Genomic DNA, 14,894 nt, shown 5'->3' on the forward strand with positions numbered 1-14,894 from the left:
TTTCTATACACACTACCAACATCTGCACAAGGATCAGGACTCGACCCGTTTCTTTCCTCACCTTGACATGGGGAAGGCTTTGCCTGTTCCCATGGGTTGGAGGCACTGGTCCTTGTCAGTAGTGTGTTTACTTAAGACTAGATCCACTCCTTCCATGTTCATTCAAGGATTCTGCCTGTCCCCTTGGCTTGTTATCTCTGGGCTTCAAAGAAACTGCTACTTGAACTTCCGTTAGGTTGAGGTTAAGTTACCTATGGCCCAAGATAAAAAGCGCCAGAGTGGCCTTCTCCAATAAACAGGCTGTCCTTAGCCAGTCAAAAGCAAGAGTGACTGTCCTTGTAAATGTCGCTGTTGGACCGAGAGATCTCGCTACCCTTCAGCGTCCTGAGTGTGTGTCATGGGTATAAAAATCAAATGGGAAATTCGCATTACTCAAACTCAGTTTTATTAGAACACTAATAAAAGCAGATAAAAAAAAAGTCCACACAGTGAAAGGAGGACACTTACGCTGTGACAGATCAGGCACATTAGTGAGGAGAATTCAGTGTATACAAAATGTAAACATTTGCCCTGGGGTTTCCCACAGAGCGCACAGTCCACGAGGACTTATTTGGAACAAAAAGAATGTCTATTGAATTCCCAGCATAGGCTCTGACCACTGCAAACTTCTTGAATTAGAATGTTAAAATTGCTAGCGTACCCCAGATTTTCTATCCGGCAAACTAAATGGCTCCCAATCAGGGCAACACGAACAGCCACTGCCTTGCCATACAGCAGGCAGCCGCCACTCACCATGCTAATTGTGCTTACATTACCTTGAAAGATTATAAAAATATACAGCGTATAAAACTCATGTGTGAGCCACGTAAAGGAGAAGAAATATCCTTGCTTGTCAAATGCTCCAGCAAGAGGCATCAGGTCAGTCCTTTGAACGTAGGAGGGAGGGAGGACTAAGAAGAAGCCCTCTTCTGTTCAGAAAATGGAGACTCGTAGACCTCCATGGGTGGACAGGTACAGACCAAGTGCTGATCTCCGTAGATGTCATCGATCCGGGCAATGGTTGGCCAGAATTTGTTCTCTGGTTTCACAAAGGGCTGAAAGGGAAAAGAAGGACATTTTGGGTTGTTCCGAGTCCTTTGGAGGTAAATCGAGACATAGTGGGTTTTGGATGTTCCCACAGCCCAAGGCACCAGTGGCCCAGCACATGCCAAAACCCACCATTTTTCACAATTTCAACTTTGGAGTCTTGACTTTATGCCTTTGGGATCAGAAGGAAATGGTAAAGGCTAGAGAGATGGCTCAGTGGTTAAGAGCACATACCTCTCTTGCAGATTCACAGCACCCACACGACAGCTCACAAACCACCCGAAATTAAAGTGCCAATGAAGCTGATACTCTCACCGCCAGGGGCTTCTGCATCCGGGGTTCATATAAAGTCATGCACACTTAACCTCCCACACATGAATAAATAAATCTTTAAAAGAAAAGTCAGATCGCATTCAATCCACCTCCCGATGGTGGAAACACATTGAGCCATCTGACCAGGACTGCTGTGCCGTGTTAATCCCTGATCCTCTGGGTTCCTAGGCCTGGGTCTGTCTGATGCTCTCAATGAGCTCAGATGACCCTGGAGGGCTGTCTGACTCCTTGGTTCCTCATCATCATCTACACGTCACCGGCCATCCTAGATACACTTTATATAATGAGACTGTGGATGCTGAACCTCGGCAACAGGAAGGGTGTGGGGTGGGGCAGCTTATAACGACACCATGGTTGGCAAAGTTCAGATAAACTCACCAGTGGAAATGCAGCTACCTCTCTAGAATACGGCCGATCCCAGCAGGAGGATGTGACACAGGTCAAGGAGTGTGGAGACATCTGGACAGAGAAATGGTGGCAGAGGGTCCGGTCAAAGCAGTGTGCTGCTTTCTCCCACACCTCACCCCAACATTTAACCCTGAATCTGGTGACTACCATCTCCCCTGTGTTTACATTATGCACACAGTAACCCGGAGCAGAAGTTGTCACACCTGACAACATCGCTTCATACCAGGAGGAGTCTCCCTTTGCTACAGTAGTCCAAGCAAGGCCCTAGCCTGTTAGCATCTCCACAATGCCCCTCCAGGCAGGCAGTTCTGAACCTGCTACTACTACAACATCTCATTCTCTGGCTTATAGCCATGGAGATGCGACTGCTGTCCACAGAGCATTCTTCTCAAGCCATCTCCTGGTTAATGTCTACACAGAACCAGAAAAGTGAGATTCTAAAAGTAATGTGGTTTTGGAAGAGATTGGAGACATGTTGAATTTTTCCCCACACGGGACATAAGCTTAGCGGTCTAAACTTCCAGGTTGAATCACATACCAATTAAGTTGGTCTCAGGTTGCTGTGCCAACACAAGAACTGGGTTTATAGAGAAAGCTCATGAGGTAAGTACACAAATGCTATGACACAAATGAAATGATAAGAACTCTCCAATTAGGGAGCCTCCTTCCGCCACTCCCTTCTTCACAATCAGTTTGGGTACAGATGGCGTCTACAGCTCCTACAACCAAGGTCCCCACAAGTAACCACCACAGCCATTCGAGATTGAAACCTCTGTATTTCTTATAATTGTCTCATCCTAGGCAAGAATCTAATCACCACAGAGAACTCAAGGAGGGTCAGCACACTCCCCAGATACCAGTGTGGGATGCTGCGTACCTTCAGGGGGTTGACCCTCGGGTCAATGCGGCCCTCCTCTATGTCAGCGATTTCTTGCCTGATGCTGATCATAGCATCACAGAATCTGTCGAGCTCTGCCTTGTCTTCTGACTCGGTGGGCTCAATCATGAGAGTCCCTGCCACAGGCCAGGACATGGTAGGGGCGTGAAATCCTACAGAGGGAGACCAGAGGAATGTGTGTAAGTTCTAAGTACACAAATTTATACTTTATGTAGCATGGCTTTTACAAGCATTCTAAGGTATGTCTATGTAGTGGCAGGACAAAAATTAGAGTGGAATTTCCATTTCATGTTGAGTTTTAGAATCTTTGTAGACTGAAGTTGACGCTTCGCTTCAGACCGCATGCTTAGTATCCCCGAGGCCTTAGATTCAAGCCACAGTGCCTCAAAAGAAAGCAAGACAACCAAAAACAATGACACCGACTACCACCAAAAAAGAAAAGAAAAATCAGACTGTTTATGATGGTATGCTGTAACAACGAGAAACGGCCAATCAGAAGTCAAAGAGAAAGCAAGCAAATCTCACTGTCCTCATTTGCTGTGTGAGGAACCTAGGTCTGGGTGCTGAAATCTTTGCCCTTTCCTGAACACAGTATAAACACGCCTGGAGTAAGCTTTTGTTTATAAGATGAATTAAGAAACAAAAACATGATGGAAAGGGATTGTTTTGGACAAAGGCAAACACTGCTTCCCCTCATTTCTTAGACAATTCTGGGAGCCATTTTTGGGGTGTAGTACTAGAGGTTCACCCCAGACCCTTATTCATGCTCATGTAGATTTCCACTGGACGCTGGCTATTCCATCTCTGAGACCATTTTAAGACTAGGCACAGTCTCGCAGACTCACGAACCTTCCAGCTAACGTTGCTGCAGAGACCAGCGGTTCCTAAGGTCTGGAAAACTTCATTCCCTGCTGCTGCCCCGCCTCCATGCCTTAACCGACTAGTTTGCCAACATTAATAGAAATTTTCAAGTCCATGGGCAATCAGAAAGCACTATAGCAAGGTACCCACATATCCCCTATAGATTTTTCAATGGCGCCATTCATGTTATTTTTTAATTTGTTTTCCTGTGTTTAGCATGTGTATGTGTGGGTGTTTGTGTACTGGGAGCCTTTGGGGAGTTAGCTCTCATTCCACCATGTGGGTCCTTATGGCTAGAACTCCAGCTGCCAAGCTTGGCTGCACTTACCATTGAGCCATATTGCCAGCCTCAACATTTTTTTTTGGGGAGGGAGGGTTCGAAACAGGGTTTCTCTGTATAGCCCTGATTATCCTGGAACTCACTTTGTAGACCAGGTTGGCCTTGAACTCAGATATCCGCCTGCCTCTGCCTCCCAAGTGCTTGGATTAAAGGTGTGCGCCACCACTGCCCTGCTGTAACTATCGGAACACTTTATTTTGTAAGCAGTTCAGAATGTCCATCAAGCAATAAGAATTCAATAGTCTTGTATTTTGTCATAAACCTTAGAGTGAAATACACAGATTTTAGCTAAAGCATTTAATAAGCTTTGACAAAAGCCTGCATCTGTGTGGCCCAGCCAGCAAGGAGTTGTTTTGGTCTTTAAAGCACACACTGATCTGATGACCCATTAAAGTTTGTCCTCGAAGCCTTGTGTGAGCCAATTCTATTCTTGGTCTGCTCTAGTGGCCCCCACATCTGGAACCATCCATGTACTGTTCTAGAAACAGATTCCTGGATCTTGATCCTAAGTCAGGAAGGGGGGCACCCAGATGTGGTTGGTTGTAACCTGGGTGCCACCTGCTAGGAATGGAACCCAAGGGCAGAGAGTGCTCTTAACCACTGAGCCACCTCCTCAGCTCCTTAATGACTTACTATAAGAAGAAATGTACATTAGACATTTGTAAACAGTCTTACTGACACATCTGCATAGGAGGCCCGCATATGAGTCCCTGTGAATGGATGACCTATTGGCAATACATGGGGAATGCCAGGCAAACTGGTTATCAATGAACTAACAACCAGTTCCTCACTGCATCTTCTTGGCGCCCCTGTGAGCTGACAGCAGCATCCCACCCTCACTTCTGGCTCACGTCCTGGCCAGGGGCTGAGTAATGGCCACTTGGGACCAGGACATGCAGTTCTTGGATATATTGTCTAGAACTGCATGCTGTTCCAGGAAATGGTCCATAGCCTACAGGAACAATTGTGTGATTGTCAAAAGCCACTTACCATAATCCTGGAGCCTCTTGGCAACATCCACAGCCTCAACATTGGCAGACTTTTTGAAGGGTCGGGTGTCCAAGATAAACTCATGAGCCACATACCCTGTTCAAGAACAGTGTCAGGTGAAGATGAGGATTGGCTTATTGTTTCTCTCAGGTGAACAGCTAAACAATTCGGCTCTTTACATAGGTCCGTGGGGACCAAGGGGGCGAAGCAAACTTGATACGGCGGCTAGAGTTGGCAGTAAAGACTTCATTCGCTCCATCACACACCATCTCATCTTACGCCTGTGCATCTTACAGCCTGGCAGTTGATGAAGGGAGGGGTGTGAGGAGGGGGTGGTGTCACTAGAACAATTAGCAGGAGATCTCTGAAATTTCTATTCTGAAGACCTAAAATCTACTAGAAACAGTGAAATACAATCCTGATTTATATATATATATATATATATATATATATATATATAAATTATTTCTAGAGCTAAACATTCACTGGTGAGTTCAGCACTTTCACTTTCAAGGTTAAACAACCTCATCTTGGGCATCAAGATGTAAGTACATGTCAACAAATATATATTCACATGTGGAATTTAATGTGATGCTTCAAAGGATGGCAAGGGCTTTTAATGTCAGGCTGCAGACCGAGGATTAGTAATAAGCGCTGCCCACCAGATGAAGTGGTGTCCTCTTATGATCCTAGAATTAGGCAGAGGCAGGAGAATCACACAATTGAGGCTGTAGATCAAGACTCTGTCTCAACACAAAATCCACAAAAGAAAGAATAGAAACAATAGGAAAAATAAAAGACGGAGTACTCTCAGATAACCTTAGAATCAGTGAGAGTGAAATGCATGGGGGTCAGTTCACTGCGATCTAGTTCATCAACAGACTGCCTTCCTAGGTCCATCAGGAGCTGCCAAACACCCAGCCATCAAGAATAAGCTAGTGGTGGGCTGGAGAGGTGGCTAAGCAGTTAACAACAACTCCTGTTCTTCCAGAGCATCTGCACTTGGTGCACAGCACGCATGCCCGGCATCTCACAGCCTCCTGTAACTCCAGCTCCAGAGGATCTGTCACCTTCTTCTTACCTCTAAGGGTGACAAATTCACGTGCAAACCCCATGCCCGGACATTCACATATTGGAAAATAATATAAATAAAATCTTTAAACCAGTGAAAGCAAGTCAGCCCTAATAAGCAATCAATATTCCTGGGAACTTCCCAAATTCTCTGCCCACCTGTTGATATATTTTAATATATTTCCTTAGTTGGTTTTACCAACCTAGGAAAATGGGCCAGTAAATAGGTAAGAATATTTACTCTATGAAGATCTGGGTTCAAATCCCTAGTGCCCATGAGAAATCTGGGCACAGCAATGTGTACCTGTATTCTCCAGCAGAGTGAGTGTGAGTGTGTGTGTGTGAAGAGGATGGTATATGTAGCACTCAAGCACTCACAGGCCAGCCAGCCTAGCTCAAACAGTAAGTTTTTCTGGCAATGAGAAACACTGTCTCAAGGCAATAATGCAGAGAGCAACAAAGGAAGAACCAAGCCTCTGCTCTGGACTCTCTGTGCATGTGCATGCCTACCCACACACTCACATGCACACAGAACACATATGCAGCACAGAGCATGCACACCAAACCAAATCAAACCAAACCAAATAACCCATTTTACCAACTCTCAGCCAACAGTGAATCCACTGACAAACCTCTAGCCTTCAAAGCTAACCTCAGTCCCTAACAGCCCCTGAAGGCAGCCTGAGCCACTCTGCTAAACCTGAAGAAAGTAATTTTATAATAAATAAACCTTAATGGTCTTTTAGTCTGAAAGCACGGGCATGAGAGTGAGAGACTAAATACATTAACACTGCCTAGTTTTAGCATATGCTCTCTAACAATGATGAGAGAAACTGGTTACAAATGAGACTCTAGAAAGGTCTATGTCTAGGTGAGTGATCTCAGAAAAAAATGTGTCCAATGGAATAACCATTATAAGGTTAGAGGAGGGAAAAAAAAAATCACAAAAATCCTTGAGACCTTATCAACTTCTACTTTTAGGATTCTTAAGAGTCTAGCGTCAGCCTCTGCCCTTCCTCCTCTGAGTTTCCAGCTACCCTGGGCACTAACCCCAGCAGGAAGATGGCTAGTGATGTTTACTGTCCTGCAGGGCATGTGGCTAGCCTGAGGCCGGAAATGTACGTCACCAGGAGAGGAGTCATTTGTTGGCAGGCCTAAAGGAGAGAGTCTTGCAAGCAGGGGTTCAGTGACAACTGAACCAACCGCTAAACCCAGGATTCCATTGCATAGGCACCACCACTGATGAGTGGTTTGGGAAGAGGTCCATTCCACAAAAAAAAAAAAAAAAAAAAAAAAAATGAGGTTCAGACGTTATTTTCAAAATGCACACGTTCATCCAAAGAGCGCCCCTCTCTCTAAGAGCCCTCTAAGAGATAACATTTAAATTTGGTGTCTAGGAGAGGCCAGGGCCCAAGATGTTCTTCTCTCTTTACAGCTTTTAGGAGAGAGATGTATTAAACCTGCTGTGTATTATGATAGATTGGGGCAATCTAAAACAGCAGCTGTTTCCTCTAGTCCTACCCAAGACTGCAGCTAAGAGTGTGAACACCACCAAGTCAGAGGAGTCGGAAACAACAGGAGGGGGTGCTCTTTGGATGAGCGTGTGCATTGGAGGATTGTGGAACAACCAGTTCTAAACACAACAGTGTCACAATGAGCTCCCAGCAGCTATGGATGCCTGCACAGACCTGCAGAAAGAAGGTCAAGGGACTCAACACTCCTGGCTATTGACAGTCCACAGCTTCTGGGGAGAGAGAGTCAGTTCTAAGGATGTGGCCCTGGTGGGGGACCACATAACATCCTATGGCACTGTATCAAAAACCTGGATAAACTGAACTCATCCAGTAAAGGGGGGGTAGGATAAAAAAGGCCCCAAAGTTGGGAGGAGGTAGGAAGGTCAGGGTAGATTTGTGGGAGGAGAGAAGTTGGGAGCGAATAAGATCCAAACACATTCTATTTGCATGACTGAAATTCTTAAGAGTTAACAAAAATATTATATTAAAAAGGTGAGGAGCCAGGCGTGGTGGCGCACGCCTTTAATCCCAGCACTCAGGAGGCAGAGGCAGGCGGATTTCTGAGTTCGAGGCTAGCCTGGTCTACAGAGTGAGTTCCAGGACAGCCAGGGCTATACAGAGAAACCCTGTCTTGAAAAAAACAAAAAAACAAACAAAAAACAAACAACAAAAAAAACAACAACAAAAAAGGTGAGGGGGTGGAGCAATAGAATTACAAAGTGCATGTGTGCTTGTCTTCATTTGAAAGAAAATGGCCCCAATAGGCTCTTAGGGAGTGGCATTATTAGGACTTGAATCCTTGATGTGGAGTTGGTGTGGTCTTGTTGGAGGAAGTGTGTCACTGGGGGTGGACTTGAGGTTTCAATTGTTCAAGCCAGGCCCGGCGTCTCTCTCTTCCTGCTGCCTGCAGATCAGGATGTAGAACTCTAAGCTCCTTCTCCAGCACTAGGTCTGCCTGCACACTGCCATATTTCCCACCATGACGATAATGGACTAAACCTCCAAAACTGTAAGCAAGCTCCAATTAAATGCTTTCCTTATTAAGAGATGCCTGGGGTCACGGGGTTGTGGTATGGAAGCTAGGATTCTCCACGCCTCCCCTGGAGAACACAGATTGGAGTCACTGCTGCAACATTCTCACAGCGACTGCCTCAGAAGGTTAGAGGTAAGCAGCTCATGTGATTTAAGCATGGGTGGGCAATCAAAGGGCCTTCTGGTTCTGTGGTCACTCCCAGTATTTTCCTGGCACAGCACGTGCCAGCCAGCCTGTGTGGCCACTGCCCACTGTCACAGGAAGAGCCGCCTGAAAAGTTCTTCAGGGACTGGAATCCAAGGCAACATTGGGCTTGTCCAAGATGAGAGGCAGATAGAAACATTAGTCAAATTATGCTGCCAAAGACCAAACACAGAAAAGCCCTTTGGAGCACGTTGTGAACCTAATCCAAAAGATAAGGGCCCTGGTAGGTTAAAAAAAAATCCCTTCTCTTACAAATCCACCATCTTTTCTGGGTGTGGCAAGAGGCCTTGCCTGTAATCCCGGCACTGTGCAATGTTAAGATAGGTCAATCACAAATTCCAGTCTGCTTGAGCTACACAGTGAGATGCTCTGTCATAAAACAAAGCAAAATAAAACAAAACAAAAAAAAACAAAGTCCCACAAAAGCATCTAACAAAAGAGACTGACCGACCAATACCACCAACAAAAAAACAGTCATTTTACCTAAAGTAATTCCTTTTCTCTTCATTGTAGCAGAATAAAATATTTCTCCGGCTTCTCCACCTATCTCTTTTACCCTTGTTTGCTTTAAAAGCCCACCAGCCTGGGCAGTTTAGTTAATATTCAGATCTCAGAGAAACAGCTCACGCTGCCAAGCCTGGAGCTCATTAAAACGATTGCCTCACAGGCATCTGCAATTCCAACATCTGATTTACTGCTGGTAAATATGATTAAGACGAGCACTGGTCTTCTAATAGTGCCATAGGACACGTTAGGATTCACTGTGATTATTGAAAACATTCCTATTTTGAGTCCCTAAAACACAACAGTGCTGGGGTCCTGGGCTCTAAAATAGGAGATTTGAAATTGTGCAACATATGTGTTTAGCAGACCAACATGAGTCAATGTTTGGTTTGACAAACTCTGGGATTGAGTAATCAAGTCTGCAAGCAGCAATCCATTTCAGTTCGGGATGAGAACTGCTACTTGCAATTTAATTTGGGGGTAAAATGTCAAAAACAAATGGAAATTCCATCCATCTTTCTGTACTCTGAAGTCCCGAGGGATGGAGTAGGGCTCCTCCCCAAAGCCACACTATATAAATGCTAAGTGCGTGGTGACATCTGACCTCTCTCGTGGGTGCCAACCAGCCCCATTCAATTTAAGACACATTAATTCCTGCTTTCAAAACCTAAACTTTGCAATCAGTGAACACATTAAAAATTGCTGAATTGTGCAGCTTAAACGATCAAATTATATGAGGAGGTATGCTAATTCTATCTTAGCAATGCTGCCTAAAATAAAACATAATGTAAGACATTAAGGGCTGGGACAGCTCATCCTTAGAATATATGCCTAGCAGGAGTGAAGCCCTAGGTTCAAAAACAAGTGCTGCCACCAATAATTAACTAAAGAAATGAAAGAAAACCTTAAGTATTAGAAATTAAAACAAAGTCTCTTCCAGTCATGAAATTGACATTTAAAAAAAAACTTTTGTTGTTTTTTTAGTCTATTCTTCTCACTATACTCTAGTGTGATGGCACTCTCAATGCTACTAGCATAAAATAACTGACACAGTGTCTTGAGAAAATAAAGAAACATGTATAAAAAGCTCAAAGCCTCCATATCCCCTTTTATAAGTTATCTAAGGAAATAGTTTTTCTCAAAAAACAAAAACAGAAACACACTACTGGAGGGGTTGTTCTTATTAGCAACAATACAATGCAAATAGCTGAAAATTTAACTATAGACTCACAGGGCATCCACACTATTCAGTCACATAGGGAAAAACTCACGATAGGCAGGCATTGTGGAGCTGTGGGGAAAATATAATACTGCACAGCCACATAAAAGACATGGATGACAGCACACGTGTGTGTGTGTGTGTGTGTGTGAGAGAGAGAGAGAGAGAGAGAAAGAGAGAGAGAGTCGGGGGAGAGGCAGGGACAGAGGGAGCGATATTTAGAGACTGAGCAACCACATAAAAAGACATTGGTGGTAGTAGTGGTGGTGGGTTTGTGTGTGTGTGTGTGTGAGAGAGAAACCACATAAAAAGACATTGGTGGTGATAGTGGTGGTAGGTTTGTGTGTGTGTGTGTGTGTGTGTGTGTGTGTGTGTGTGAGAGAGAGAGAGAGAGAGAGAGAGAGAGAGAGAGCAACGAAGCAATCACATAAAAAGACATTGGGTGGTGCTATGCTGTGCTGTGCTGTGCTGCACTGTGTGTGTAACTAGGAGGACAGAGGCTTGCTGGTCAGCCAGCCTAGCTCATAGCTGAAATGGTGAGCTTCAGGTTCCTTGAGAGACCTTGTCTTAAAAAAATAATGAAAGAACCATTAAAGAGCTATTAAAGAAGGTGTTCCTATGTCAACCTCTGGCTTCCACATGCATTGATAAGGGTGAGCATGCCCTTCCACACAGATGCAAAAAAAAAAAAAAAAAAAAAAAAATCCCCCAAACTGCATCTGTGATGTTAGCTTATTGTCCAAGAGAAATAAGAGTGGGAATACAGTGAAACATTCAGTGTTAGCTTTATATGGCTGACAATGCAAGTATCACTTAGATTTTCCCTCTCATGGTTTTTTTCCTCCAGACTTCTGAATTGAACAATATACATCATTTATATAACCAGACAACATAAATATTCAATCCACTCATTAAAGCAAATACACATCAGGCTAGATTTGACAGTACAGGAGCTCTGTCTGAATTCATTAGCAACTGCAGAAGCCCTCTGCTGCGTTGCTTGTTGCTTGGAGACGTATCCCTCAGAACCTTCTCTGCTCTCTGGAGAGCATCCTCCCAGGGCTCCTGGTTATTTACTTCCTTTTATTTACAAACTCACAAAGTATTCCTCTGTATCCCTACTTATAAGATCAGAGCAGCCTTTAAGTTAGAGACGATAAGCAATGTAGACGCAGGGCCTGCCTGGGTAGAGGAACCAAGAGCCCAAGCAGGAACCGCTGGCCATCCTTCTTAGTGCCAGTATCTGCTGAGGGGCTTCGCTCTCACTCCTCAGTGTTCTAGCCTTGTTTCTCCTTCCGTGACTGGAGCACCAGGTATCTACCTGGTTCCTCTGTGTGTGTGTGTGTGTGTGTGTGTGTGTGTGTGTGTGTGTGCGCGCGCGCACGCCATGCTCCCACCTCTATCTATGCAGGTGCCCTCAGAGGACAGAAGAGGAGGACATTGGCTCACCTGGAAGCTTCCTAACATGGGTGCTGGGAACCTGGCTCAGGTCCTCTGGAACAACACTAACTGCTAAGCCATCTTTCTAGCCCCTCCCTCTTTCTTACTCCCATCACATCCTATCACTTCTGGGTTGACTTTGTTCTCCTACCCTTTAGCACCTCCAATGTAAGACTAAATGTTTACCTAACACTGCACTAAGGAGCAACTATGTCCAGCTAATTATACTTCCAAGAACCTGTCCATCTCACTGCCTTGACAATTCTTAGCCTTCTAATGAATCTGATCATGTCATTCCTCAAGCTAGGAAACCTTCAATGGCTATAATTGGCTCAGGAGTTAAGTCTAGATTCTTCCAAGACCTTCCAGGTACCAAGCTGTCTTTTTAACCTCTCTCTCTGGCCCTCTCTCTTCCTACCCCACCTCAAGCACCCCCTTTGGGCAACTCCTCCTTAACTAGCTGGCTCCCGTGTATGTTAGCTCATATTAAATAACTGTCTCCTTTGTCAAACCACTCTACCCTGACTCTGCCAGCTCTAAGGGGCTCCACTGTTTCAGACATCTCTACGACACCCTGTGCATGATTGGCTCGTGTTGTTTATGTGAACATCTCTCTGGGTGGTGTAGGCAGCTTGCTGAACTAGGCTGTGTAGACTAGGGGAGGATAGTTTTGTACATAGTAGTGAGTAAGTTGGCTATATTTTCAAGAATTCTACACTTTTGTATATTTTAAGAAATTAAAGCATCCCTGTCACCTTTCAAAATCACATCTATATCTAGCATAGTTACATAGGAACCACTCACACACACACACACACTCACACACACACAGAGAGAGAGAGAGAGAGAGAGAGAGAGAGAGAGAGAGATACTTGCCTCTTGCACCTCTAAAGAGGACTCTGTAGTGTTTCTCTAGTCGTTTGGCCATGTAGTTGGCATTTAGAATGGCAATTTCTGTGGCTTCTTTGAGGCCCTTTCCACCCATCATCTGCAGTAAAGAGAAAAGGAGCCAGCAGCCATTGAGTGAATGAGGTAAAAGTCAAGACACTAACAGATGCCCCCAGATCAGTTTGTTCAATGGTGAGCTCACCAGTCCAGCATGGCTGCAGATTAAAAATGAATGGAAAATTCCAGAAAGGAAATCTGTTAGTCTCCTCCACACTTGAAATTTTTTCTTTTTTTGGTTTTTTTGTTTTTTTGGGATAGGGTTTCTCTGTGTAGCCCTGGCTGTCCTAGAACTCACTCTGTAGACCAGGCTGGCCTCGAACTCAGAAATCCGCCTGCCTCCGCCCACACTCCCCCCCAGTGCTGGGATAAAAGGCGTGTGCCACCACGCCCGGCTGAAATTTTTTTTCTTTAAATGCTAACTTTACTTATTTTTCTTTTGGGGGGCGGGGTCATAGCAACGAAGCCCGAAAGTAGGGCATAGCTGACTGCCTGCTACTGCTCTTCAAAGAGAAAAAAAAAAGAACTGTTCTTAGGAATATTGTAATGTGTATTTTTCATTTATGTGAATTTAAGATTTAATGAGAATTTTGAGGAATCTGATGAGATCTTGGCCAAAGTCCACCAGATCAATTTTGTGTGGCTAGCCTTTTCATTGCCCACAATGAGGAATGTAAATGTTATTCATGTTTGTGTATAGCAACTGCCAGCCTCAATCTTTTCTTATATTGGTGGTGAGTCCTTGCCATCAAACAGGATGAAGGACATGAAGGGCAAAGGGTTTTAAAAATCAAGATTACACCAGTGTTCATCACTGAGGGACCTCATATCCAAGTACACAACTGAACAAAACAGCGGTTCCAAGTTCAAAGTGAAGAGAGAACAATGTGACCCTAGTGAGCCGGAGTGTGCTTCCAAAAGTGAAAAGTAAACTCTACCAGAAGCTTGAAAACAGCAAATAAGTGGAGGTTAGGTCTGTGGAGGGGAAAGTGCCAAGTGAGAGGACTGACAACAGCCCGCAGTGGGAAAGGCACATGACTGTCATCTGGGCATCACCGCAGCAGCGTGGATTAGGATCCCACATCCTAAGTCTTTGCTTTGACATGGACGTGGCCCAGCCAACTTCCCACTTCCCTTCCTACATGATGGTGGCTCCAAGCACAAGGACACATCAGTTGGATTTTATTCTCAGTGGGATGGGGCCAAAGCGCACGCTGGTGAGACCAGGCAGTGACAGTAGTAGGACATCAGGAGGGATTCAGGGGCATCAGGGAGAGAGGATCCACAATGGATGCAGAGGACAATGAAGAAGCTCCACCCAGTGTGTCTATGGGAGAAGTAATAGCCTGAAATAAGATAAGGCTCAAACAAACACTACTTACTTAGCTTTAACACTCATGCTTGGTTTGGTATTCTGGGCTTATGACCAAAACGGCCTTAGGGACTTTCTTACTTTCTATATGTAAGAAACCATCTCCAGCCCAACTTTGTTTGTACAAATAGGCCAATTTTACAGGATCCATGGATCAAAGGGAACTGGGGGTCTGGTTGTTTGCAAAGAAGACAATTCTCTTCGGGCTTGTTCCTCTAATTTGCAAACGACTTGCATAACATTTCAAAGGCAGCTTCAAGGCTCCAGGGTACAGAACTGCTGCCTTTGCTTCCAATAAACTTTTCATTAAAAATCATAAATGAAGCTGGGCATGCTTGAATGAGATGCATGCTGGGAAGGCCAGGATTCGGGAGACAGACGCAGCTGGGTTAGGAGCTCAAAGACGCCTGTCTCAAAAACAAAAACAAAAATAAACCAAAGAGGGGGGAAAAAACAAAAATAAAATAAGAATTACAGGGACTGGAGAAATGACTTAGGGCTTAAAAACACTGGCTATTCTTCCTGTTTCCAGGACCCATACAGTGGCTAATACCTAAATGTGTCATTCCAATCCCAGGCAATCTAATATACCCAACAGGCACTGTATAGACACAGTACACAGACATATAAACAGACAAAAACATCCATACACATACAATAAACAAAGTCTCAAACT

At 44.6% G+C, this 14,894-nt stretch overlaps 1 protein-coding gene across 1 annotated transcript in view; it reads right to left on the minus strand.

The window, feature by feature from the left end:
• Nucleotides 1-422: 422 nt before the first annotated feature.
• The window catches only part of Gldc (glycine decarboxylase), an 82,676-nt gene continuing 68,204 nt past the window's right edge, over nucleotides 423-14,894 (minus strand). Inside the window, exons 21-25 of the mRNA XM_021151450.2 lie at nucleotides 12,778-12,889; nucleotides 4,917-5,012; nucleotides 2,705-2,877; nucleotides 1,798-1,878; nucleotides 423-1,094 (exon numbers count right to left, since the gene is read on the minus strand). Of these exons, the coding sequence (XP_021007109.1) occupies nucleotides 951-1,094; nucleotides 1,798-1,878; nucleotides 2,705-2,877; nucleotides 4,917-5,012; nucleotides 12,778-12,889 (606 nt within the window). The 3' untranslated portion in view covers nucleotides 423-950. The remainder of the gene's footprint in view (nucleotides 1,095-1,797; nucleotides 1,879-2,704; nucleotides 2,878-4,916; nucleotides 5,013-12,777; nucleotides 12,890-14,894) is intronic.

This window comes from Mus caroli, chromosome 19 (genome assembly GCF_900094665.2).
Source record: "Mus caroli chromosome 19, CAROLI_EIJ_v1.1, whole genome shotgun sequence".
Taxonomy (NCBI): Eukaryota; Metazoa; Chordata; class Mammalia; order Rodentia; family Muridae; genus Mus; species Mus caroli.